The sequence below is a fragment of the Microcaecilia unicolor genome, chromosome 11, assembly GCF_901765095.1.
Source record: "Microcaecilia unicolor chromosome 11, aMicUni1.1, whole genome shotgun sequence".
Classification (NCBI taxonomy): domain Eukaryota; kingdom Metazoa; phylum Chordata; class Amphibia; order Gymnophiona; family Siphonopidae; genus Microcaecilia; species Microcaecilia unicolor.
Window position 1 is genome coordinate 31,967,946 of NC_044041.1, and position 26,376 is coordinate 31,994,321.

The 26,376-nt window shown below is 44.9% G+C and overlaps 1 protein-coding gene across 1 annotated transcript in view; it reads left to right on the forward strand.

The window, feature by feature from the left end:
- Positions 1 to 26,376, forward strand: part of HECTD4 (HECT domain E3 ubiquitin protein ligase 4) — a 467,625-nt gene that overhangs the window by 438,841 nt on the left and 2,408 nt on the right. The window contains 4 exon segments of the mRNA XM_030218637.1: positions 2,180 to 2,401; positions 3,244 to 3,410; positions 7,698 to 7,893; positions 13,127 to 13,349. Of these exon segments, the coding sequence (XP_030074497.1) occupies positions 2,180 to 2,401; positions 3,244 to 3,410; positions 7,698 to 7,893; positions 13,127 to 13,349 (808 nt within the window).

Sequence of the window (26,376 nt, forward strand, 5' to 3'; positions counted from 1 at the left end):
ATTTTCCCACCTTTTGCAGGCTCAATGTGGGTTACATATAACCGTTAGCGGCGTTAGCCGATTACGGTCTGAACAAATGCATAGTATGAATGAATACAAAGTGATATTGAGGTATAATGAGGTATATGTATGGTAGAAGTATAGTCTGCACGGTTGGATTCTGAATCTTCAGCCCAGTGGGGTGTTTGCTTGTGAGAGTCTGTGGGGTCTGAGCACCATAGTGACTGCCTGAAAGTCAAGGGGTCTTTAGAGTTAAGTAGCAGACTCATCAAGAGATGATCTCTTCCGGTGAGAGTCTTGCCCTGCGCGTTCTGGGAGAGAGGAGTGAGGCTATTCTTGACAGTGCTGCTGCTAAAAGGAGAGGATCGGTTCAGCCAATAGGCCAAAGTTCAAGGGGATAGTTATCAGCATGGGCTCCCGTTAAGACAGGTTATTTTACCACAACTCATGCTATTTTAGCATAGGGTCCCATTTTTTGCAGTGAGACCCTGTGGTAAAATAACCCATCTTAATGGGAATCCACGTTGATAACTTTCCCCCTTAATGTGCAATGGTATCTGCCCTTGAAAAGTTAATCTGGTCTTCTGTTCCTGATCACTGCAAGTCCTTAGACGTATGTCCTTTCTCAGATGGTCATGATCAAGATAGCTAAAGAGTAATCTGGAAGTTTTATTTATTTATTTTTGTTATTAGAAGAGATGAAAAGAAAGAGTAAAAATCATGCTGTGTTGCTGAGCAGATAAAACAGACTGAGAGGAAACAGCAACTAGCTCACATGCAGGAACACCTTTAAATGCCCAGGAAGCTTCTTATGCTTTTCTGGGCTCTGGGAGAGCATGTCTGAAATGGTGCCATCATGGCGACATCCCTCATATGGCTGATTATATCCTGCTTGTCCATGAAAAAAAAAAAACAAAAGTGTTATTCCTAGCTATGATATACATGAACTTTTGAAATCGTATAGGTATCTTCAGATAGGAGACACCTGAAGGAAGGGACCTATGCAGCTGAGAGGTCAATGTAGTAAGCTGCGCTGTCCTTAGTATGGCATTATACTTCTGTTTTACCACACCAAACTTATTCCTGATATAATAAGAATGTTTAGCTGGAAATTTAGCTTGTAAGACCACTAAACTAAAGGGTAGAACAGTGGTCATACAAAATGCATATATACTACTACTACTACTATTTAGCATTTCTATAGCGCTACAAGGCTTACGCAGCGCTGCACAAACAAAGAAGAAAGACAGTCCCTGCTCAAAGAGCTTACAATCTAATATATATAAAGGCTGAATCCTTAATTCTTCACAATATTTGTAATAATTTAAAAAAATAAAAACGGTACATTTTGGAGTTCTGAAGCACTGTTAAGAGTCAGCCTGCAAATACGGGAATCACTTCTTTGACGTCCTGATCCTTCGTAATGCATCATGATGTACCACCATAGATCGGATGATGCCATTTTTCAAGTTGGTGGCGGAGGAAGAGGACACTGCTGAACGCCTCCGTTGGATCTAGGTCAATATTATTGATCCATGTGAGGTGCCACAGCATTGGAGGCTCTCTGGTCTAGGGCCTCTCTATGCCAGGTGCTTGGGGCACCCTAGCCCAGATAGCCTTGGGGAAAAAGTCTTTTCTTTCTCTCATCCTGTCTGATACTAGTCTCTATTCAGCACTTAAAATCATTTATTTTTCTGAATATATTTTTATAATTTACTTGAAAAAATTGAATTTTTAAACTATTAAACAGGGATTGGCTCACCCACTGATAGAAAAGAAAAATGAAAAATACCTTTTTCAGTGCACATATTTTTTATACTATGATAATTTACATGACATTAGTTTACTGCATTGAGAGTAATTTTTGTGTGTGTGTGAATGTGTGAGAACTTTGGTCCCTGAGTTATTTATAAGGGAAAAATATACCACAGGACAAGAGTCAATTTCAAAGCCCTCATTCTTTCAGGCACCCGTGTTTTCTGGCTCTCGCTCAACTCGTGTGACATTTATGGTACTGTTTAGTTATTGGATTAATACACACATTATTCCAGACTGCACAAAATCTAGTTGAATAAAGATTGTGCGTGGAATTGATGGGTGTTTGCAGAGTTCATTGTTACCTGTTGCCAAGTTCAGAACCATAGATCTCCTTGCTGATATTTCTTTTATCATTCTTAAGGGGAAGTACATTCTGACCCCTAGTCCGATCACCTATGCAGAAGAGCAGCTGCTTCATTTCTTTGGGCAGCTTTTGGGAATTGCCATCCGAGCCGATGTGCCTCTTCCTCTGGACCTGCTGCCCTCATTCTGGAAGATGTTAGTTGGAGAACCTCTGGATCCAGATGTCGACATCTGTGAAGCTGATGTACTCACTCACGGCTACATCCAAAAGATTGCCAATGTAATTCTGAGTTTCTTTTCTTTCTCTTCAGCTGCTCTGGCTTGCAAACAGCTATGCATTTTATACATTGTATTTCTTCTGTTCTGGTAATGAAGGTTGAAGAAACTGCTGGGTTTCTTAATCGTACCCAAGTTCATGTAGTACATACATGTCAAGTTACTTATGGTCGTTGACTAACATTTCATTACCCTGGATTCTGTGTGTTTTCTGAAGTGCTTGCTCTCCTCCAATGCACACCGACTGTACTTTCACTTATAAAAGAAACGTGATAGAAGCAAAATGTGCATTAGTCACCTCAGCCTGATTTGTGATTTTGAGAGGGGTCAAGAAAAGATTGAAGCAGTGCTCTAAAAGTATACAAATATACTTAGAAAAAAAGATAATGTGATGAAACCCTAATTGCAAGGAACATTTTGTGTATAATGGTTATACAGGTTTTTACAGAAATTGATTTCTTAATTTCTTAACATCAAATGATAAATGCATGTTTCTTAAGTAGAAACTGCATGTTTTATGACAATACTGAGTTCTGTATTGAAGCTATGGGAAAAAATATGATGTGTCTTGAGATTTGAAGATGGAGGTATAGACATTGGAAGTGGGGGAAGGGGGTATGGCCCCCACCAAAATTTTCCCACTGGCTGCCCCTTCTGCTTGCAGAGCAAAGGTAGCTTGTCTTTGTGCTGCCACTGCTCTGCCTGTCCTTAGCCAGCTCTGGCTATCAGCACTTGTGTGGTTGTTAGGTAGAGGAAGGGATAGTAGATGGCATGGATGACAGATTGGATAGGCCATATGGTCTTTATTTGCATTCATTTGTCTGTGTTAATGTTCATTCTTTTTAGGTAAATGATGAGAATGAACTTGAAGCACTATGTGCTGAAATCGCCTCCCAGCATCTAGCCACTGAGAGCCCTGACTCTCCAAACAAGCCATGCTGTAAATTCACATACTTGACTATGACTGGCGAAGAGGTAGAACTGTGCCCTAGGGGCAGGCACATTCCTGTTGTGTGAGTAATTATCAGCATCGATGTGTGGTTTTGTGAGTCAGGCAGATGTGAGCAAAGGATTCATAGTAACAAAATTAACCATCCATTCTACAAAGACTAGTCAAATCTAGTCCTCAAATTGGGTATAATTTGATGAGTTGCACAACCATTGGGTCCATATTGGAAGAGTACATAGACTCCCCAAGCTATTTGCATTCATTCAGAGGGGTAACTGCTAAATGGTGGGGTATCATGTTTCTAACCTTTATGGGGAAGGGATATATTATAAAGTATTCTTCCAAGAAACTGTGAATGTGAGATGCTATTGGGTCATGACTCGTCTGCATTGAAGCTAGGTCTGATGATGATTATGTAAGTAAATGGTTTTACAAATGATGTACATGAATATGAATCTGGATTCCCTTTTTGTGAGCTGCACAGTATAGATCACATACCCTTGTTTAGTCCCTGGAGAAGAGGATTGAATCCAGGAAGAAGTGGACAGAAATGCACAAGGAGCATTTATGCATGAATGATATTCAGATAATTATAGCACCTACTTTTGGATTATTGGAGACATAAACTGGGATTGATAGCTAGCTAGAAAACTAACCAACCTATGTAACAACAGATATAGTATGGAGGGGGAGAAATGGCAGGGGGGAACCAAGGGTTGGAAGGATGAAAGGGGTGATAGAAGATTGGGAGGGAAGGTAGGGGGTTGAGTGGGGAGAAATTGAAGGTGAAGATAAAATTTAATAGAAGGATGGGTTGTTGAGGGAAAAACTGAAAGCAATAATGTCATAACAAGAAGGGGGTAGAATGGGGGAAGGGTTATGGAGCTAATGCTCTATTATCTGTTGGTAAACCAACTAAATACATGCAAATCCCAGAATAAACCGCTGGTGCTTATAAAAGCTTCAAATATATATAATAAACCAGGGTCGCACTGGAGAATACAAAATGGGAGAATGGCTATATCTCTATCAACACAAATAAATCTAAATAAATAATGTGTATGTGGAATAATCTCAGAGTAAAGTCTCACCCAAGCGAGGCTGCATACATGTGATTTATGCCTCTAAGGGTGGATAAGCTTCTCAATCATTGATTAACTCCACTTTTTTTAGTATTTTATGTGAGCAAACACCCAGTGCTCAAATTTTAAACAAAAACCTCACCTTCATTAGGAATAACCGTTCTCTCATTGTCCCCCTTCAGTGACTGAACTCCCACTAGTACCCGATGATGATACTGTGGAGTTATACTCCTAATCTTCTTAATCTCAGGCACTTAGCTTATGCGGAATGAATCCGCTGTCCAAGATCCACTTGTATAATAGTGTCCAGTGCTTCCGCTTATACTGCAACTCACGCTAGTCCAAAGTGTAATCCAAACACTCTAATCACTCTCACGCTCTCACGCATTTGGAGAGGCGCGTTTTTCCAGCTTGATTTTATTTATATATCTCTGGAGTTTCTGACGAAGTTACATCGAAACCCTGCAGAGTCGAACTTGCAGAGGTTTAGTATGGGTCAATTAAATAACGACTCGGAATGGTTAAGCGTGGAGTATTAAAGACTTTAAAGTTTTCATCAGAGCGTGAGAGTGATTAGAGTGTTTGGATTACATTGTAATGGGAAGGAAATACCTATGTTTGGAAGAATAACAAGTTTGAGAGACTTGTGGGACTGTTTTTAAAATGAGCACGAGCACATAATCACGTCTATTTCTCACTCCGATTGGAGAAAATTCTCACATCTTGTTGTGGAGTATGGAGAATCAATAGACCATCTTAAGATAAGTACTTTATGTATTTAATACTGATTGCTTATCATCATTACTCAGTATTTAATGTTATACAGTGGAAGAGGAAGGGATTCAGTGCAATGATGTGGGCTATACTAATGGTTCAATCAATTGGAGTGATTGAAATGTTGTACAGCTGAGCACTGTAATATTACCAGTAGTTTAGCTATAACTGGGTAGGCTTCGATAAGAGCACTACCTAGGGAAGTGTGTTAGTTAATTTATGGATTAATAATAATTAAGAGCTATCTAAAAAAAATCTACTTCATTCTTACTATAGCTAATCTGAAACCTAAGGTTATTATTTCTGATATTGAGCCATGTGTAAAATTCCAAGACAGTTTCCTGTTCTCCCTTCTATATCATCAGTACATCTATAAGCCTACACCAAATCCAAATATTCTTTTTTATAAAGGTTATTTATCATAAATTTGGATTCAAAATTTGCCATATACAGATTTGCTGAAGATAGAGCCATGAGAATTTTAGCGTTTTTTTCTGGAGATCTGCCACACTTTTTTTAATTGTGCACAAACTTTCAGTATTTTGCCTTTTTAGCTTTTTTCTGAATATGATCTGAGTTTTTAAGCCTGGGGTATTAGATTAAATAACTTTTAGATCATTTGACCTTTGACCAACCATAGAGAGGTAACAATGGCAGAATCTATCTATACTTTTACCTGTAGAGCTAAAACGCTATGCTGCTTTGTAAGTAACTGTGGGCTTTTGAAACTTTGTATTTATATCTGTTTTAGACTGCTTTTTTGAACTTGATTTTTCACTAATAGGGGAAGGTTGGTTTTATTCCCCTATTAGGGTCCATTTTTTTTTTATTTTCTGGCATTGTGAGCCATGCCACTAGTCACTGGTTTGCTGCATAGCTCATAAACATGTTTCTCAAGTTCTACACTGATATGTATTTGTGACAAAAAGTTGAGGTGTTTGTGTCACTATATGTGAGTAAATATATAGTAATACATGATTATAATTGAATATTCACCTTGTTCTATTCTATATATGCATGTATTGAGAAAATACATTACACCATCTGCTTCTTATGTATAAGTATTTGATTCACTTATTTGTATTTTTGAGTGTTTTGTGATTTTTTTTAATTGATTTTATATTTAATTAGTATTATTTGTTCATTGATATGTATGTTTACATTGTCATACAACCCCTGAAGTAGCCTGAGGTCGAGTATTTTTTGCTGATCTGCTTTATTTGTTGCTGTTCCTCTTTCTGGCAGATTATTGCTTCTTATTGTCTAAAGACATGGGATAAATATAGGTTGCCTTAATGACAAGAAAATGGTAACCAAGCGTAGATGTCTCAACTCAAAAATTAAGTGAAATAACTTTTGCACTTCAAAGAAGAGATGAGGGCAGGGTTCTCAATCCAGTCTTCAGAACACACCAAACCAGTCAGGTTTTCAGGATATCCACAGCAGGACCACCGAGAGACTGAGCCGGGCCTGGGGCAAGGCTGCCCCCGGGGGCCCCACTCCCAAGGTTGTCACCGCCGCGCCCCCCCCCCCCCCCAAGGCCACAGCGCCGCAATCCCTACCCACCCCCCTCCGACCTCCACCAGGCCAGGCCCCCTGCATTGAAATCATCACAGCGCCTCACCTGTCATCTCGCTCCGTGACAAAGCGCAGCAGCAGCAGATCGGATTTGCCTCCCTTCGGGCCTTCCCTCCGTGTCCCGCCCTCATGGAAGTTACATCAGACGAGGGCGGGACACAGGGAAGGAAGGCCCGAAGGGAGGTGAATCCAATCTGCCGTTGCTTCGCTTTCAGTCACAGAGGTGACAGGTGAAGCGCTTTGATGATTTCAATGCGGGGGGCCTGGCCCAGTGGCTGACTGTCGACGGAGCCGAGGGCGGGTGAGATCAGGGACTGTGGCGCCAGGCCCCCCTTGGAGGCCTGGGGAATTTTGTCCCCCCTGCCTCCCCCCCCCCCCCCTCGACAGCCCTGATCCACAGTGAGTATATATGAGAGAGATTTGCATACACTACCTCCATTGTACACAAATCTTACTCCTAATTATTCATTGTCGGTAGCCTGAAAACCTGATTGGCTTAGTGTGTCCTGAGCAATCACAACCCTAAATGAAGGCATTGGAGGCTAACTTTTATGGAGCAAGCAGTTGCAATCCTAACCTCCTCTGGGCAGTTTAGATAGGCCATCATATATTTTCTTACTTTGTAATGATCAATTATAATCTGGAGTCTTAAGTTGTGAAAACTTTTTAAGGCACAATAAAATAAACATACATTTACTGTTGATGTTTGACTCCTCTACGAATGAAACCTAAAGAAAAAAATGTGAGATTTAACGTAATCTCTTTGGTAGACCTTTGCAAACGCTTTTCAATCTATTAACTTGTTTGTTTGTTTTTTTTTTTTGGGGGGGGGGGGGGGGTTAACAAGCTCTAAAAGAAAATGTGCTTATAAAGAGAGTGATACATTTTTGCTTTTCCTTTTTATGCTTCAAAATCAGATGGGAGAATAAAGATTTATATGCAACTGCAATTCAGAATCTAAGGCTGCGTGAACTGCAGAATCAGGATTGCATGACCGCAGTGCAAGCTGGGTTAAGCTCAATCATTCCACTCCAGCTCTTAACAACCTTGACACCCTTAGAAATGGAGCTCAGGACATGCGGCTTGCCTTACATTAACCTGGAGTTTTTAAAGGTGTGTACTTTTGTCCTGAAATGAACTTTTTAAAAATGGGTATGTTGATTGCAATTGTGATAATGTGGTGGTAGAGGATTGGAAAGAAGAAGATCCTTAAAGCTGATGTGGTTGAACATTTCTGGTGTGCAGGAGTCTTGCCTTTACTTAGTGAGCCAGGTTTCTGTTCCTGGAGTTGGTGGGGGAATGCTGGAGAATCCATATTCACAGCCTTTGGGAAGACATTTGCCCCAGCCTTTGCACAGCTGCATCACCTGCTAACTAGCCCCAAGGTGTACTTGTGTTGGGATCCAGAGGGAAATGTATTCCTCTCAGCCAGTGGGCTGTCACTGCAGTGACTGAGTTAAGAACATAAGACAAAGCCATTCTGAGGCAGACTGAAGTCCATCAAACCCAGCATCCTGTTTGACAGTGCCCAGTCTGGGTCAACAATATCCAGCAAGTTCCAAAAAGTAGCTCTATTTGTCATAGCTCTGTCAAGTCTATCAGACTAAATTTTTTTATGGACATTTCCTCCAGGAACTTGTCCAAATTTGATCCCTACAATGATAGCCTTGACCATATTCTCTGGCATCAGATTTCATGGCTTATGTGCTGTCTGGAAAAAAAAATGCTCTCTCTGATTTGTTTTCACTCATTTGCTTCATGGAGTGTCCTCCTGGTGTGCAATGGCATTGTAGTTATGTCATAGATGTTGGAACGTAGATATTTTAGCAAAACCATTCTGAGCCTGTGACATATTTTAGATTACCAGGGCTATACGTGTAGGTGTATAGTAAAATTGGTGTACCTCCACTGGCCCCTTTACCACCACCACCACCACCAAGCATGAAAAATATGTAGAAGATAAACATTGATCTTACAAAATGCCACCATGGCAAATGAGGAAATCCAGAATTTTTGAGAGGATGCCCATGATACAGAAACTAGCCCACACTAACCACATGAATTCCCTACCCCCTACACCTGTAGTAATTAGCCACTGTGAGATCCCCTTGCTGTGGAAGCTGCCTGTCTAGTGTCTGTGTGGAAAAATGTCTTAACAGAATTCCAGCAGTGGCACTAAATGTGCAGTGCTGTTTTGCATAGTGTTATCCATACAGGCTCTAGGTGCAACAGTAAACATCTAGATATGTATGACACGTAGATGGCTTCTGCCAGCAGTGACATGGGCAGCCATGGACCACCTCACACAATTAGCCCCTTTAGAAGTCCGAATTGAGACATCCGGGTTAGGACATTTCCAGTTTTGGTCGTATGCACCGAGTGAAGGCAGCATAAACATGTATTTTAGAAAAAATAAATATATAGAATATCAACATTTTTCAAGCTGGCACATAACTGCTTACTTTTGCAATATTTAAAACATAACCAATTATCATCCCAATGCTGTCCAGTTTGAATTTGGGGGAGATAAAAACCACTGGGGGTTTAAGGAAGCAAATGTTAAACATCCATAGCTATCCCAGTATGTTTATGATATTGTATTGCAAAATTGGATTCTTACAACAAATTACTTTCTTATGCATTATTTTTTGTTATGTATCCTATACTGTATATTGTAAGCCACATTGAACTCAAACTTGTTTGGGATAATGTGGGATATAAATGTCACAAATAAATAAATAACCCCCTCCCCAGCCCCTACAGTGGAGTGCTGCTCAATGTCAGCTATTTTCCAAATCCTAAATGTTCTTGGTAGCAGGTGTAACTCCTGACATCAGTCTTTTAAGACATAGGCGTTTAGTCCCCTTCTGAAATGGGGGACTAAAGGTGTATTTATTTATATCCCACATTTTCCCAACCATTAGCAGGCTCAATGTGGCTTACATTATACCATAAAGGCGATCGCCAAGTCCGATAAATGTTAAACAAATATAGTTTAAAATAAGGGTCAGGTAAGGTTAGAGTAGACAGGTACAAAAAGGGACAAGGAAAAAAAGGAATATATAATGTCCAATGCGATGTAAGGTATTAATGCATTGTAGAGTTGAGGCATTTAAGTAGGGCCAGTAGGATAGGCCTTGCAAAACAGATAGGTCTTTAATGATCGCCTGAAGTTTTGATGGTCGTGAATCGTTTTCTCACTCTTTGGCAGTGCATTCTACATTGGTGTACTTAAGTAAGAAAAATTTGATGCATATGTTGATTTGTATCTGAGTCCAATGCAGCTTGGATAGTGGAGGTTCAAATAGGTACGTGACGCTCTGGTTCTGTTTCTGGTCGGAAGATCTATCAAGTCAATCATATAACCTGGGGCATCACCGTAGACAATCTTGTGGACCAAAGAGCAGATTTTGAAGGTAATGCGATCCTTGATTGGGAGCCAGTGCAATTTTAATAGGAGAGGTTTAGCGCTATCGAATCGTGTTTTATCGAATATCAGTCTGGCAGCTGTGTTTTGGGCTGTCTGGAGTTTCTTCATAAGCTGTACTTTACATTCCGCATATAATCCATTGCAGTAATCTGCGTAGCTCAGAACCATTGATTGTATCAAGTTACGGAACATTTCCCTCAGGAAGTAAGGTCTTATACGTTTAAGTTTCCACATAGAATGAAACATCTTCTTCATAATAGAGTTAACTTGGCTCTCAAGTGTAAGATGGCTATCAATAATAACACCTAAGATTTTGAGGTTATCAGAAATAGGAAGAGCATAAACAGGAGTGCTTAGGGTTGTGAGTTTATAATTATTGTATGGGGATGAGAGGATAAGACAATGTGTTTTTTCTGTGTTTAGTTTTAGTTGAAATGAGTTAGCCCAAGAATCCATGATGTTCAGTCATCGCATGATTTCATTGGAGATTTCAGAAAGGTCATGTCTGAAGGGGATATAAATTGTAACATCGTCTGCATAAATGAATGAGTGAGGTCTTTGAATAAGAATTTGGCCAAAGGGGACATAATTATATTGAAGAGTATTGGTGATAATGGGGAACCTTGAGGTACTCCGCAATGTGCATTCCACGGTGATGAAATGTTTGTTTTTGATTTAACTTGGTATGTTCTGGTGGTTAAGAAACCCTTGATCCAATTAAGTATATTACCTCCAATCCCGAGGTGTTCAAGTAAACCCAAAAGTATACTGTGGTTTATCATGTCGAATGCGCTCGACATGTTGAATTGGAGGAGGAATATACTTTTACCTATGGCAATTTCATGTTTGAATTTAGCTAGAAGAGTGACTAGTACAGTTTCCGTACTATGGAAGGGGCGGAATCCTGACTGTGATTCATGTAATAATGAGAACTTGTCCATATATTCCGTTAGTTGTTTGGACACCATGCTCTCCATCAATTTTACTACTAGTGGGATGGATGCAACTGGGCGATAATTGGTAAGGTCATTTGATTTTTTTTCTTCGCGTCTTTAGGTATTGGGGTAAGTATGAACTTACCACTCCCTTGTTCTGCCCAAAACATGCCCAGACCATGCCCCCCCCCCCTTTCCATTTGCACACACTTGGTTTTGAGACGTGTATATTCCAGCTTTATAAAATGGGGATGTAAACATTTATGCAAGGTGAACATTTAAGTGCTGGTTTATTCTATTTCGATACTTCTATACCACCTTTAACAGAGTCTTCAAAGTGGTTTACAAGCAAGAGAATATCCTAGATGGAATAGACTACTAATATACAGCTAGTTAAACAGATAATACATGTGTCAAACACAAATAGGGCTTGTAAAATGAGGACCTTAGTATTTTGAAAGGTTAAATTACTGTTCTCTATTTAACCATTCCTGGGAGTGTCGGTGTAAGTTATTTTGGCTCAACTGGATTTTGCTCATATTGACCTTTTTTTAAAAAATGGGGAGGAGGTGTGAAAATGAAGGGCTTGGACTAGCTAGACCACTCCATGTAGTCATGGGTGCTATACATGGTTGGTCTGGGTCCCTCATGATTTTATAAAATATCTGTTGGATCCATTCTGTAATCTTCAAGCTGTTGAGCCCTAACCTATTTAGACTTTCTTCATAAGGGTGATATTCTCTCCCCTTCATCACTTATATCACCCTTGTCTGATCGTTTTTTAGTTCTGTGTTATCCTTTTTGAGATGAGTGACCAAAATTGCACACAGTGCTCCAGGTGTGGTCATACCAGGGATCTATACAGACACATAATGATATTCCCAGTTTTGTTCTCCATTCCTTTTCAAATAATCCCTAACATTCTATTTTACATTTTTGGCAGCCATAGAGCACTGAGCTGAAAATTTCAGTGTTTTGTCCACAACAGCTCCCAATATCTTTTTCTTGGGTGATGACTCCTAACTCAGAGCCCATCATTTTGTACCTATAATTGGGTTTATTTTTTCTGTGTGCATCACTTTGCACTTGTTCACATTAAACTTCCTTTGCAATTTAGATGCTCAGTCCCCTAGTCTCACAAGATCCTTTTGCAATCCTCACAGTCCTCTGCCATTTTAATGACTTAGAATAATTTTGGGTCACCTGCAAATTCCATCACTTCACTTATCACTCCTATCTCCAGATTATTTATGAATGTTAAACAGCATCGGTCCCAGTACAAACCCTAAGGGCACTCTACTACTAACCCTTTTCCAGATGGATAACTGACCATTTAGTCTTATTCTCTGTTTCAAGACTTTTAGCCAGGCTTTAATCCACAAAAGAGCATGGCTTCCTATCCCTATGACTTTAATTTCCTAAGGAGCCTCTCATGACACATTTTGTCAATGCCTTCTGAAAATCCAAACAGAGTGTATCAACCAGCTCACTGTTATCCACTCATTTGTTTATACCACCCACCCCCCCCCCCAAAAAAAAAAAAAAATCTAATAATTTGCTCAAGCATGATTTGCTGAACTTATGCTGACTCATTCCCATTAAGCAATGTCTATCTATGATCAGTAAATTGGGAGGTGGGGGGCTTTTTCTTTAGTGTAGCTTTACCCATTTTGCCCTGCACTGTCAGGCTCAATGGTCTGCAATTTCCTGGATCACACTTAGAGGTCTTTTTAAACATTGGCTTTATATTGCCCACCTCCAGTCCTTGGGTACTGAAGGGTTGTAAAAATTGGTGGCTGGGACTAAAAAAGGGATATTTCAAGACATATCGTGGTTTAGTTTTGAGAAGCATTGCCAAAACTTTGGGGAGAAGGGGGAACTGAAAATTCAGTTTCATTAGATTCTAGTCTAAAATATGATAGAATGTATGACATTTGTGGGACTTCCTTAGTTTTTATTCTCTGCATCTCTCCTCCAATAGGCACATACGATGTACCAAGTGGGACTGATGGAGACTGACCAACATATTGAATATTTCTGGTCTGCGTTAGAATTGTTCACTCAGGAAGAACTTTGCAAATTCATTAAATTTGCCTGTAATCAGGAGCGAATCCCTTTCACATGCCCATGCAAAGATGGAGGGCCCGACACTGCACATGTTCCACCTTACCCAATGAAAATTGCACCTCCAGATGGCGCTGCAGGTACAGTATCATCATTTTGTAATACAGATCTATAAAAACTTCTGTTTGATATTTTAAATCTGTGTGTCCTTAAGAATCTTAATAAGCTGTCTGAGGGGCACCCACAGAGCTTCTGTATCAATGGGATTATAACCTTGCTGCTTGCTTCTGTCTTTTTGTAAAAAGCAAATTGCTTACACTAGAACCTTAAACCCCTACCTGCCACAAAACTTTAAATGTGTATTCAGTCCAGAAGATGATTTAGGAAACTGATCTAATAATTTGGATGCGACCTTTCTTGCTTTTTCATAAGTGACACTGAGAATGACAGGGCTAAATAGTGGACGTTCTAGAGTGTCAAGTACACTAACAACCCATTCTAGCATTTTCTTTTGTACTATACAAATACTATATTTATGTCATAACAATCTAAAATAATGAGGGCATGTAAGTCTAGTGATCCAGCCACAAGGAACAGGAAACAAAATTATGATGTAAGCAGTGCTTTTTTTTTTTTTTGTAGGAAAAAAGGTACCGGTACTCATGGGTGGGGTCACCATCTATGGCTGCGCCCCCTATGGTAGCCACACCCCTTATATCAGCTGTGGCACATATAAGCAGTATCATTAAAAATACTATACCAGTATAGGAGCAAAAAATAACTTGTGATTTTTTTTCATTATAAATAATTTCTATTAAGCTGTTACAGCTCTAGTATACCCAGTGCAAAATAAGACAGCAGATGTAAATTCTCAAATTGGACCTCTTCCAAACACTAAAATGAAAATAAAATGATTTTTTTTTCTAACTTTGTTGTCTGGTGACTGTTTTTCTGAACATGTGGGTCCCAGTCTCTGATTCTGAGGCTCTTTATCTGATCCCTTAACTCCGTTTCCAGGGCTTCCTTTCCATTTATTTCTTTAATTTCCTCCTTCATTTCTTGCCCTACATCCATAGGTAAAAGCTGGGTCCTCTGTGGACTTGACTGGAGGAGGTATAGAGTAGATCCAGCTTTTACCTATCATCCATGTGCAGATTTTCTCCTCTTTTCCCTTTCCCTCACCTTGTCAGTGTTCATCTCCTTCCTCTCTCTATCACGTCCAGCATTTCTCCTCTCTCCTCCCCTCCAACCATGTGCATCTCTTTCCCTACACCCCTTCCCGTGCACTCCGTTCCATGGATAAATCCTTCTTATCTGTTCCCTTCTCCACTACTGCCAACTCCAGACTTCGCCCCTTCTGTCTCGCTGCACCCTACACCTGGAATAGACTTCCTGAGCCCCTACGTCTTGCCCCATCCTTGACCATCTTTAAATCTAGATTGAAAGCCCACCTCTTTAACATTGCTTTTGACTTGTAACCATTCGCCCCCACCTACCCTCCTCTCCTCTTTCCTCTACACATTAATTGATTTGCTTGCTTTATTTTTGTCAGATTGTAAGCTCTTTGAGCAGGGACTGTCTTTCTTTTATGTTTGTGCAGCGCTGCGTACGCTTTGTAGCGCTATAGAAATGCTAAATAGTACCGTGTTTCCCCGAAAATAAGACAGTGTCTTATATTAATTTTTGCTCCCAAAGATGCGCTAGGTCTTATTTTCAGGGGATGTCTTATTCGGGAGTAGTAGGGGGACTGTGGCGGTCGGGAACAGTAGTGAAGTGGGGGGCGGTATCCTGCAGGAGTAGGCCGTGGCTCGCCTATCTGCCCACAGTGACCGCAGGACTCGAGCGGAGCAGAGCCACCCTGGCCAGGCTGGGAATGGAGGAGGGGTATGCACTAGGAAAGGTAATGGAATGTGGGGCCGGGCTGCTCTGGCTGGGGGTCTCGGGAGGTTGTGAGAGGGCTTAGGGCGCAGGATCATACCTACCATATTACGTAAAAAAAAAAAAATTCTATGGTAGCTCCGTTCCCCATTGGTGGTGATTTATGCGCTCCTCCTGTACATTCGCAACACTTTCCATCCTTCTAGTCTGACTTAGCCCTTGGGCGATGGAGCAGCGCCGAAAGGGCTCAGTTACTCATTTTCTTTTCTTTTATTATTTCTGCAAGGGGGATGTTTCTTTTCTTTCCGGGCTCACTTACTGGTAGTTGATCTTCACAAAAGCGTGAAGGAGGATGGTAGGAGTCCACTGGACGATATATTTTCCACCTCAGTCTTGTTTCTTGCATTTCTTTAATGTTATTTCGTCTTTGGGTTGCAGCGAAATAAATTAAGGTTTCTGTGTCCATGTCCCATCGGGGCCAAACAAAAACTTTGCTAGGTCTTACTTTCGGGGGAGGCCTTATATTTAGCAATTCAGCAAAACCTCTACTAGGTCTTATTTTCAGGGGATGTCTTATTTTCGGGGAAACAGGGTAGTAGACTCACTCACTTCTTCTTTCTCTCCTCCCCTCCATCCATGTCCAAAATTTCTCCTCTCTCCCCTGAATCCATGTGCATCTCCTCCTCTGTCTTCCCTCCCTTCCCCTCCATCCACGTCCAGTATTTCTCCTCTCCCCCTCCACTCCATCCATGTGCATCTACGTCCTCTGTCTTCCCTCCCCTCCATCCATGTCCAGTATTTCTCCTCTCTCCCTTCCCCTCCAACCATGTGCATCTCTTTCCTTCCCGCCAACATTTCTCCTCTCTTCCCTGCCCTCCACTTCATCCATGTCCAGCATTTCTCCTCTCTCCCCTCCATCCATCCATGTCCAGAAACTCTGCTCTCTCCCCTGCCCTCTCTTCCCATCCATGTCCAGATTTTCCTCTGCCCTCCCATCTGTGTCCAGCGATTGTCCTCTCTCCCCTGCCCTCCATGTCCAGCAATTCTCTCTACGCTGCCCATCATGTCCAGCGATTCTCCTCTGCCCTCCCCTCCCATCTATGTCCAGCAATTTCTCCTCTCTTCTCTCCCCTCCCATCCATGTCCAGCGATTCTCCTTTGCCTCCTATTCTCCCCTCCATGTCCAGTAACTCGCCCCAGGCCTCCACCTGCCCCCCCCCTTTTAAGCCCCTGTCAAATTCCAGCGCCTCAGGCCCACCTGCCCATCCTTAGCTTCCCGACAGCCCCCCCCCCATGACGCGTTTACATCTTTTATTATTTTTTTTACGTGAAGTTGCAGCGCCGACATTAGTGAGAGGACCAAGCTCGCCTCCTCCTGCCTTCCCTTCGTTCCCTCTCAGTGTCCCGCCTTCCTGTGACATAGTTTCCTGTTTCTGCAAGGGCGGGACATTGAGAGGGAATGAAGGGAAGGCAGGAGGAGGCGAGCCTGGTCCTCTCACTAATGCCGGCGCTGCGACGTCACGTAAAAAAAATAAAAGATTTAAACGCGTGGCGGAGGGGTGGTGGTGGGGCTGTCGGGAAGCTAAGGGCGGACAGGTGGGGCTGGGGCGCTGGAACTCGTCGGGGGCTTAAAAGGGGCATTGCGGGTGGCAGGAACAGAAAGCAGGGCTGGGGAGCTAAGGGCGGGTAGGTGAGCCTAGGAAAAAAAGGTGCCGGTACAAAAAAAACACTGGATGTGAGGGAAATCATTGTCCATATTAATCAAAAAGTTTTAGAAAGCATCACCTGCTTAATGTAACTATACCTGTTTCCTCAAGGCATGTAGTCCATTAATTCTAGAAATGATGTGTCTGCTACAGACATGGTAATGTAACAAACATGAACACTCATGGTAGACAGAGATTTAATTGAAGACAATCAAAATATAGCTATGAAAGGGGAAATATTACTAATGGGATAAGCAACATAAAATGTATTGTATTGTTTTGTTTTATTACATTTTTACCCCGTGCTTTCCCACTCATAGCAGGTTCAATGCGGCTTATATATTATATACAGGTACTTATTTGTACCTGGGGCAATGGAGGGTTAAGTGACTTGCCCAGAGTCACAAGGAGCTGCCTGTGCCTGTAGTGGGAATTGAACCCAGTTCCCCAGGACCAAAGTCCACCACTCTAGCCACTAGGCCACTCCTTGTAACCTGGATTGGCCACTGTTTGAAACAGGATGCTGGGCTTGATGGACCTTTGGTCTGTCCCAGTATGGCAACACTTATGTTCTTATGTACTTATGTCCTTATGTTTTGCGGGGTCTTCTAGAAACAGGGACAGAACCCACTGGTTTGGATTGGTGTAGCAGAATGAAAAGGAATTGTAAACCACTTTGGATGACTTTCTTATAAAACACAGTAAATCTTAAATAATGTGTTTTTAGATTGGCCAAGTCCAAATCCCAACTTGACACCTATTGAAAAGGTCTAGCAAAACCTGTAACAAGGCATTCGTGCAAGAAAGTCCTCAAATGTAGCATCCATGGGGCTCCTAAATGAGTCTCCCAACAATCATAGTCCTAACTTTGCTCTGTTGCTTTTTAGCCATTGAGGGGCCAATGCACAAATGCACATGGATGTCTGCACGCCTGGCTTCTACTGTGAATGTAATGCTGTGCCATGCAGACGTTAAATGTATTCTAATTTTATGCGCAGACCTTGCAGCTAATGAGGGGGGGAGTGTGCCAGATGCATGCACAGAAAAATGTTGTTGTAAGCAAGGGTGGTGTATGCACATGTCCAAAAGAAAACAGAAGTTCCAACACACATCAGCACCTGTCCTTCGGTGCCTAAATATGAACCTTGAAAAAATTTATGTGCAAGCGGTTTTTGTGAGGCTCATATTTAGGTGCAGAACAGATGCCGATGTGTGCTTTCACTTGATTTTGTTAAGACAGGCGCATATAACTATAACCTCCTGTCTGCCTTTGAGCCTTGTAGGGATGTCCTTCAGGTTGCAAAAGGAGACAAAACCAGCAGTTAAATCTCAAAAACCGTCATGAAATCCTCTTTGTGAACCCTTGTACACAGCCCCAGACCTGACAAAAAGAATTCTTATGCTAACTGTGCATCAGAAGCTCCTGTTTACATCTCTGTATTCTTACAGAATACTTTTAACTTGTATGGCATAAATAGCTACACATTAACACCCACGCTCAGTCCCTCTCTGCATTGTCAGCATGTTCAGCCCTCAGTAACCATGCAGTTAGACCTGTGGTAGCTTCCTGCATCGGTGCCTGAATATTTTAGGAAGGAGCAAATGAGCTAAAATCATCCTTTCCACTAATGGACAATCTTAACATACTGTAAAATGATAAAACAGCAACGTGAACAAACTATTGAAAACCCAGAACATATTGGCGACAGCTGAAACACCACCAACTGCAGACAAGCTTGCATAATACTTCATAAACAAAATAAACACAAGATCAAACCTTGCAAAAGCAGAAATAAATGTCACAGACTGCCTGTAGGACTGCGAAACACACAACCCCACATCCTACCAAAAATTTGCAATCAACCAACAAACATACCACATTGAAACACAACTTAAAATACTAGGAATCATTCTCAACAAACACCCAACACTGGACAATCAAATATTAGCAGTAACATCAAAATGCTTCAGATCATTATGGAAACAGAGAAGAATAAGAGACTATTTTCCTAGGCAATCTTTCTGGATATTATCGCAACTAGACTACTGCCATGCAGCATACGTGGGGTGCAAGGAAAACACACTAAAATCACTGCAAACAGTCCAAAACACGGCAGCAAGACTGATTTTCAAGAAATCGAAATATGAAAGAGCAACCCCATTACTTGAAATACTGCATTGGCTGCCAGTCAAGCCAAGAATATTTTTCAAAGTGAGCACCCTAATCTTCAAGATACTTTTGGAATGGCACCCAAATATATGCTTAACATGATTGAACTATCCTCAAGAAATGCCAGCCCAGAAAACAGAAACTACCTACTCCTACATCTACCAAACTGCAAAAACACCATCTACAACACTACTACTACTACTACAGCGAATGCTACATACCTGTAGAAGGTATTCTCCGAGGACAGCAGGCTGATTGTTCTCACTGATGGGTGACGTCCACGGCAGCCCCTCCAATCGGAATCTTCACTAGCAAAGTCCTTTGCTAGCCCTCGCGCGCCCGCGCGCACCGCGCATGCGCGGCCGTCTTCCCGCCCGAAACCGGCTCGAGCCGGCCAGTCCAGTATGTAGCAAGACAAAACTCTGAAGGGAAGACACAACTCCAAAGGGGAGGCGGGCGGGTTTGTGAGAACAATCAGCCTGCTGTCCTCGGAGAATACCTTCTACAGGTATGTAGCATTCGCTTTCTCCGAGGACAAGCAGGCTGCTTGTTCTCACTGATGGGGTATCCCTAGCCCCCAGGCTCACTCAAAACAACAACCAAGGTCAATTGGGCCTCGCAACGGCGAGGACATAACTGAGATTGACCTAAAAAATTTACCAACTAACTGAGAGTGCAGCCTGGAACAGAACAAACAGGGCCCTCGGGGGGTGGAGTTGGATCCTAAAGCCCAAACAGGTTCTGAAGAACTGACTGCCCGAACCGACTGTCGCGTCGGGTATCCTGCTGCAGGCAGTAATGGGATGTGAATGTGTGGACAGAAGCCCACGTCGCAGCTTTGCAAATTTCTTCAATGGAGGCTGACTTCAAGTGGGCTACCCACGCAGCCATGGCTCTAACATTATGAGCCGTGACATGACCCTCAAGAGCCAGCCCCGCCTGGGCGTAAGTGAAGGAAATGCAATCTGCTAGCCAATTGGATATGGTGCGTTTCCCTACAGCCACTCCCCTCCTATTGGGGTCAAAAGAAACAAACAATTGGGCGGACTGTCTGTGGGGCTGTGTCCGCTCCAAGTAGAAGGCCAATGCTCTCTTGCAGTCCAAAGTGTGCAGCTGACGTTCAGCAGGGCAGGAATGAGGACGGGGAAAGAATGTTGGCAAGACAATTGACTGGTTCAGATGGAACTCCGACACGACCTTTGGCAGAAACTTAGGGTGAGTACGGAGGACTACTCTGTTGTGATGAAATTTGGTGTAAGGGGCCTGGGCTACCAGGGCCTGAAGCTCACTGACTCTACGAGCTGAAGTAACTGCCACCAAGAAAATGACCTTCCAGGTCAAGTACTTCAGATGGCAGGAATTCAGTGGCTCAAAAGGAGGTTTCATCAGCTGGGTGAGAACGACATTGAGATCCCATGACACTGTAGGAGGCTTGACAGGGGGCTTTGACAAAAGCAAACCTCTCATAAAGCGAACAACTAAAGGCTGTCCTGAGATCGGCTTACCTTCCACATGGTAATGGTATGCACTGATTGCACTAAGGTGAACTCTTACAGAGTTGGTCTTGAGACCAGACTCAGACAAGTGCAGAAGGTATTCAAGCAGGGTCTGTGTAGGACAAGAGCGAGGATCTAGGGCCTTGCTGTCACACCAGACGGCAAACCTCCTCCAATGAAAGAAGTAACTTCTCTTAGTGGAGTCTTTCCTGGAAGCAAGCAAGATGCGGGAGACACCCTCTGGCAGACCCAAAGAGGCAAAGTCTACGCCCTCAACATCCAGGCCGTGAGAGCCAGGGACCGGAGGTTGGGATGCAGAAGAGCCCCTTCGTCCTGCGTGATGAGGGTCGGAAAAACACTCCAATCTCCACGGTTCTTCGGAGGATAACTCCAGAAGAAGAGGGAACCAGATCTGACGCGGCCAAAAAGGAGCAATCAGGATCATGGTGCCTCGGTCTTGCTTGAGTTTCAACAAAGTCTTCCCCACCAGAGGAATGGGAGGATAAGCATACAGCAGGCCCTCCCCCCAATCGAGGAGGAAGGCATCCGATGCCAGTCTGCCGGTGGCCTGAAGCCTGGAACAGAACTGAGGGACTTTGTGGTTTGCTCGAGATGCGAAGAGATCCACCAAGGGGGTGCCCCACGCTTGGAAGATCTGGCGCACCACTCGGGAGTTGAGCGACCACTCGTGAGGTTGCATAATCCTGCTCAACCTGTCGGCCAGACTGTTGTTTACGCCTGCCAGATATGTGGCTTGGAGCACCATGCCGTTCCGGCGAGCCCAGGTCCACATGCTGACGGCTTCCTGACACAGGGGGCGAGATCCGGTGCCCCCCTGCTTGTTTACATAATACATGGCAACCTGGTTGTCTGTCTGAATTTGAATAATTTGATGGGACAGCCGATCTCTGAAAGCCTTCAGAGCGTTCCAGATCGCTCGTAACTCCAGAAGATTGATCTGTAGATCGCGTTCCTGGAGGGACCAGCTTCCTTGAGTGTGGAGCCCATCGACATGAGCTCCCCATCCCAGGAGAGACGCATCCGTGGTCAGCACTTTTTGTGGCTGAGGAATTTGGAAGGGACGTCCCAGAGTCAAATTGGTCCAAATCGTCCACCAATACAGGGATTCGAGAAAACTCGTGGACAGGTGGATCACGTCCTCTAGACCCCCAGCGGCCTGATACCACTGGGAGGCTAGGGTCCATTGAGCAGATCTCATGTGAAGGCGGGCCATGGGAGTCACATGAACTGTGGAGGCCATGTGGCCCAGCAATCTCAACATCTGCCGAGCTGTGATCTGCTGGGACGCTCGCACCCGGGAGACGAGGGACAACAAGTTGTTGGCTCTCGTCTCTGGGAGATAGGCGCGAGCCGTCCGAGAATCCAGCAGAGCTCCTATGAATTCGAGGTTCTGCACTGGAAGAAGATGGGACTTTGGGTAATTTATCACAAACCCCAGTAGCTCCAGAAGGCGAATAGTCATCTGCATGGACTGCAGGGCTCCTGCCTCGGACGTGCTCTTTACCAGCCAATCGTCGAGATATGGGAACACGTGTACTCCCAGCCTGCGAAGTGCCGCTGCTACCACAGCTAGGCACTTTGTGAACACCCTGGGCGCAGAGGCGAGCCCAAAGGGTAGCACACAGTACTGGAAGTGGCGTGTGCCCAACTGAAATCGCAGATACTGTCTGTGAGCTGGCAGTATCGGGATATGTGTGTAGGCATCCTTCAAGTCCAGAGAGCATAGCCAATCGTTTTGCTGAATCATGGGGAGAAGGGTGCCCAGGGAAAGCATCCTGAACTTTTCTTTTACGAGATATTTGTTCAGGGCCCTTAGGTCTAGGATGGGACGCATCCCCCCTGTTTTCTTTTCCACAAGGAAGTACCTGGAATAGAATCCCAGCCCTTCTTGCCCGGATGGCACGGGCTCGACCGCATTGGCGCTGAGAAGGGCGGAGAGTTCCTCTGCAAGTACCCTCTTGTGTTGGAAGCTGTAAGACTGAGCTCCCGGTGGACAATTTGGAGGTTTTGAGGTCAAATTGAGGGTGTACCCCTGCCGGACTATTTGCAGAACCCACTGATCGGAGGTTATGAGAGGCCACCTTTGGTGAAAAGCTTTCAACCTCCCTCCGACTGGCAGGTCGCCCGGCACGGACACTTGGATGTCGGCTATGCTCTGCTGGAGCCAGTCAAAAGCTCGCCCCTTGCTTTTGCTGGGGAGCCGCGGGGCCTTGCTGAGTCGCACGCTGCTGACGAGAGCGAGCGCGCTGGGGCTTAGCCTGGGCCGCAGGCTGTCGGGAAGGAGGATTGTACCTACGCTTGCCAGAAGAGTAGGGAACAGTCTTCCTTCCCCCGAAAAATCGTCTACCTGTAGAGGTAGAAGCTGAAGGCTGCCGGCGGGCGAATTTGTCGAATGCGGTGTCCCGCTGGTGGAGAGACTCTACCACCTGTTCGACTTTTTCGCCAAAAATGTTGTCCGCACGGCAAGGCGAGTCCGCAATCCGCTGCTGGATTCTATTCTCCAGGTCGGCGGCACGCAGCCATGAGAGCCTGCGCATCACCACACCTTGAGCAGCGGCCCTGGACGCAACATCAAAAGTGTCATAAACTCCTCTGGCCAGGAATTTTCTGCACGCCTTCAGCTGCCTGACCACCTCCTGAAAAGGCTTGGCTTGCTCAGGGGGAAGAGCATCAACCAAGCCCGCCAACTGCCGCACATTGTTCCGCATGTGTATGCTCGTGTAGAGCTGGTAAGACTGGATCTTGGACACGAGCATAGAGGAATGGTAGGCCTTCCTCCCAAAGGAGTCTAAGGTTCTAGCGTCCTTGCCCGGGGGCGCCGAAGCATGTTCCCTAGAACTCTTAGCCTTCTTTAGGGCCAAATCCACAACTCCAGAGTCGTGAGGCAACTGAGTGCGCATCAGCTCTGGGTCCCCATGGATCCGGTACTGGGACTCGATCTTCTTGGGAATGTGGGGATTAGTTAAGGGTTTCGTCCAGTTCGCAAGCAATGTCTTTTTTAGGACATGGTGCAAGGGAACGGTGGACGCTTCCTTAGGTGGAGAAGGATAGTCCAGGAGCTCAAACATTTCAGCCCTGGGCTCGTCCTCCACAACCACCGGGAAGGGGATGGCCGTAGACATCTCCCGGACAAAGGAAGCAAAAGACAGACTCTCGGGAGGAGAAAGCTGTCTTTCAGGAGAGGGAGTGGGATCAGAAGGAAGACCCTCAGACTCCTCGTCAGAGAAATATCTAGGATCTTCCTCTTCCTCCCACGAGGCCTCACCCTCGGTGTCAGACACAAGTTCACGAACCTGTGTCTGCAACCTCGCCCTGCTCGACTCAGTGGAGCCACGTCCACGATGGGGGCGTCGAGAGGTAGACTCCCTCGCCCGCATCGGCGAAGCTCCCTCCGCCGACGTAGTCGGGGAGCCTTCCTGGGAGGTGGCCGCTGCCGGCACCGCACGCGGTACCGACGTCGGGGACCTCAACCTGGGCGATGGGCCAGCCGGCGCCACGCTCGACGGTACCGGAGGCGCAAGCACCGCCGGTACCGGAGGGGTAGGGCGCAACAGCTCTCCCAGAATCTCTGGGAGAACGGCCCGGAGGCTCTCGTTTAGAGCGGCTGCAGAGAAAGGCTGTGAGGTCGATGCAGGTGTCGACGTCAGGACCTGTTCCGGGCGAGGAGGCTGTTCCGGGCTGTCCAGAGTGGAGCGCATCGACACCTCTTGGACAGAGGGTGAGCGGTCCTCTCGGTGCCGATGCCTGCTGGGTGCCGAATCCCTCGGCGACCCAGAGCTCTCGGTGCCGACGCGGGGAGGAGACCGGTGTCGATGCTTCTTCGACTTCTTCCGAAGCATGTCACCGGAGCTCCCCGGCACCGACGAGGAGGACGTAGAATCCATCCGTCGCTTCCTCGGGGCCGAGGCCGAAGAAGGTCGGTCTCGGGGGGGGGCTGTACCGCAGGAGCCCTCAGGGTGGGAGGAGACCCACCCGAAGGCTCACCGCCACCAGCAGGGGAATGGACAGCCCTCACCTGCACTCCTGACGATGCACCACCGTCCGACGACATCAGCAGACGAGGTCCCGGTACCACCGGCGTCGATGCAGCTATCCGATGTCTCGGCGCCGATGCAGAGGCCCGATGCCTCGATGCACTCGATGCAAGGGCGGCCGAGGAAGATGGTCTGGACGCTGACGACGTCGATGCACTCGAAGATCCCGGTGCCGATGCCGACGAAGAGCCCGAGAACAAAACGTTCCACTGGGCTAGTCTCGCTACCTGAGTCCGCCTTTGAAGCAGGGAACACAGACTACAGTTCTGAGGGCGGTGCTCGGCCCCCAGACACTGAAGACACGACGAGTGTCGATCAGTGAGCGAGATAACCCGGGCGCACTGGGTGCACTTCTTGAAGCCGCTGGAAGGCTTCGATGTCATGGGCGGAAAAATCACGCCGGCGAAATCAAAGTCCGAAATGACGGAAAAAGAGCACCAAAAACTTTAGAGGGAGAAAATCTCGACCGAGGCCGAAAAGAGGCCTACCCCGACGACGAAAGAAAACTTATCGGGGCCAAAAGCTGGAAATACGGGGAGGATTGAAACGGAACCCGGTGGAGGGGTTCCGGAGCACTTCCCGAGTAGAAGAAAAGCTTTTCCGAAGAAAAAACACGTTCAACAATATGGACGCGCGAGGTCGACTCTCCGGGGCTCGACACGGCGAAAAATACGACCGTACCGAGTGCGGACAAAAGAAGACTGGCCGGCTCGAGCCGGTTTCGGGCGGGAAGACGGCCGCGCATGCGCGGTGCGCGCGGGCGCGCGAGGGCTAGCAAAGGACTTTGCTAGTGAAGATTCCGATTGGAGGGGCTGCCGTGGACGTCACCCATCAGTGAGAACAAGCAGCCTGCTTGTCCTCGGAGAATACTATTTAGCATTTCTATAGCGCTACAAGGCATACGCAGCGCTGCACAAACATAGAAGAAAGACAGTCCCTGCTCAAAGAGCTTACAATCTAATAGACAAAAAATAAATAAAGTAATCAAATCAATTAATGTGAACGGGAAGGAAGAGAGGAGGGTAGGTGGAGGCGAGTGGTTACAAGTGGTTACGAGTCAAAAGCAATGTTGAAGAGGTGGCCTTTCAGTCTAGATTTAAAGGTGGCCAAGGATGGGGCAAGACGTAGGGGCTCAGGAAGTTTATTCCAGGCGTAGGGTGCAGCGAGACAGAAGGCGCGAAGTCTGGAGTTGGCAGTAGTGGAGAAGGGAACAGATAAGAAGGATTTATCCATGGAGCGGAGTGCACGGGAAGGGGTGTAGGGAAGGACGAGTGTGGAGAGATACTGGGGAGCAGCAGAGTGAATACATTTATAGGTTAGTAGAAGAAGTTTGAACAGGATGCGAAAACGGATAGGGAGCCAGCAGGATTTAGCTGCTTGGGTTCCAAGTAGTGAACCTCAATACCAAAAACCATAAGAAGCATCACAAATCTCCTCCAATTCAGAAAAGAAATGAAAACCTACCTCTTCAAAAAATTCTACAGCTAATCACAAAGATATTGTCACCTTCCTTTCAGATCTACCTCTTCAAAAACTATATGAATGAATATCACCAAAACTCTACAGTTGAACACAAAAGCTGCCCTTACCTTTTCCACTTCAAATCTATCTCTTCAAAAACTCTATGAACAACCACAGAAAATATAGATGCCCTCTCCACATTTCACAACACTATTGTAACTCCACCAAAATGTACATTGTAAGCCACTTTGACCCGAAACTTGTTTTTGGATAATAGTGAGGGATACAAGAATGCATGCATAAATATATAAACCAAGAAATTGAATAATTGTATAATTAGGGGTTTAAGTTAATTATGATCATCCTTGAGAAATTGCTTAAACAGAGAGGCTTCAATTTAT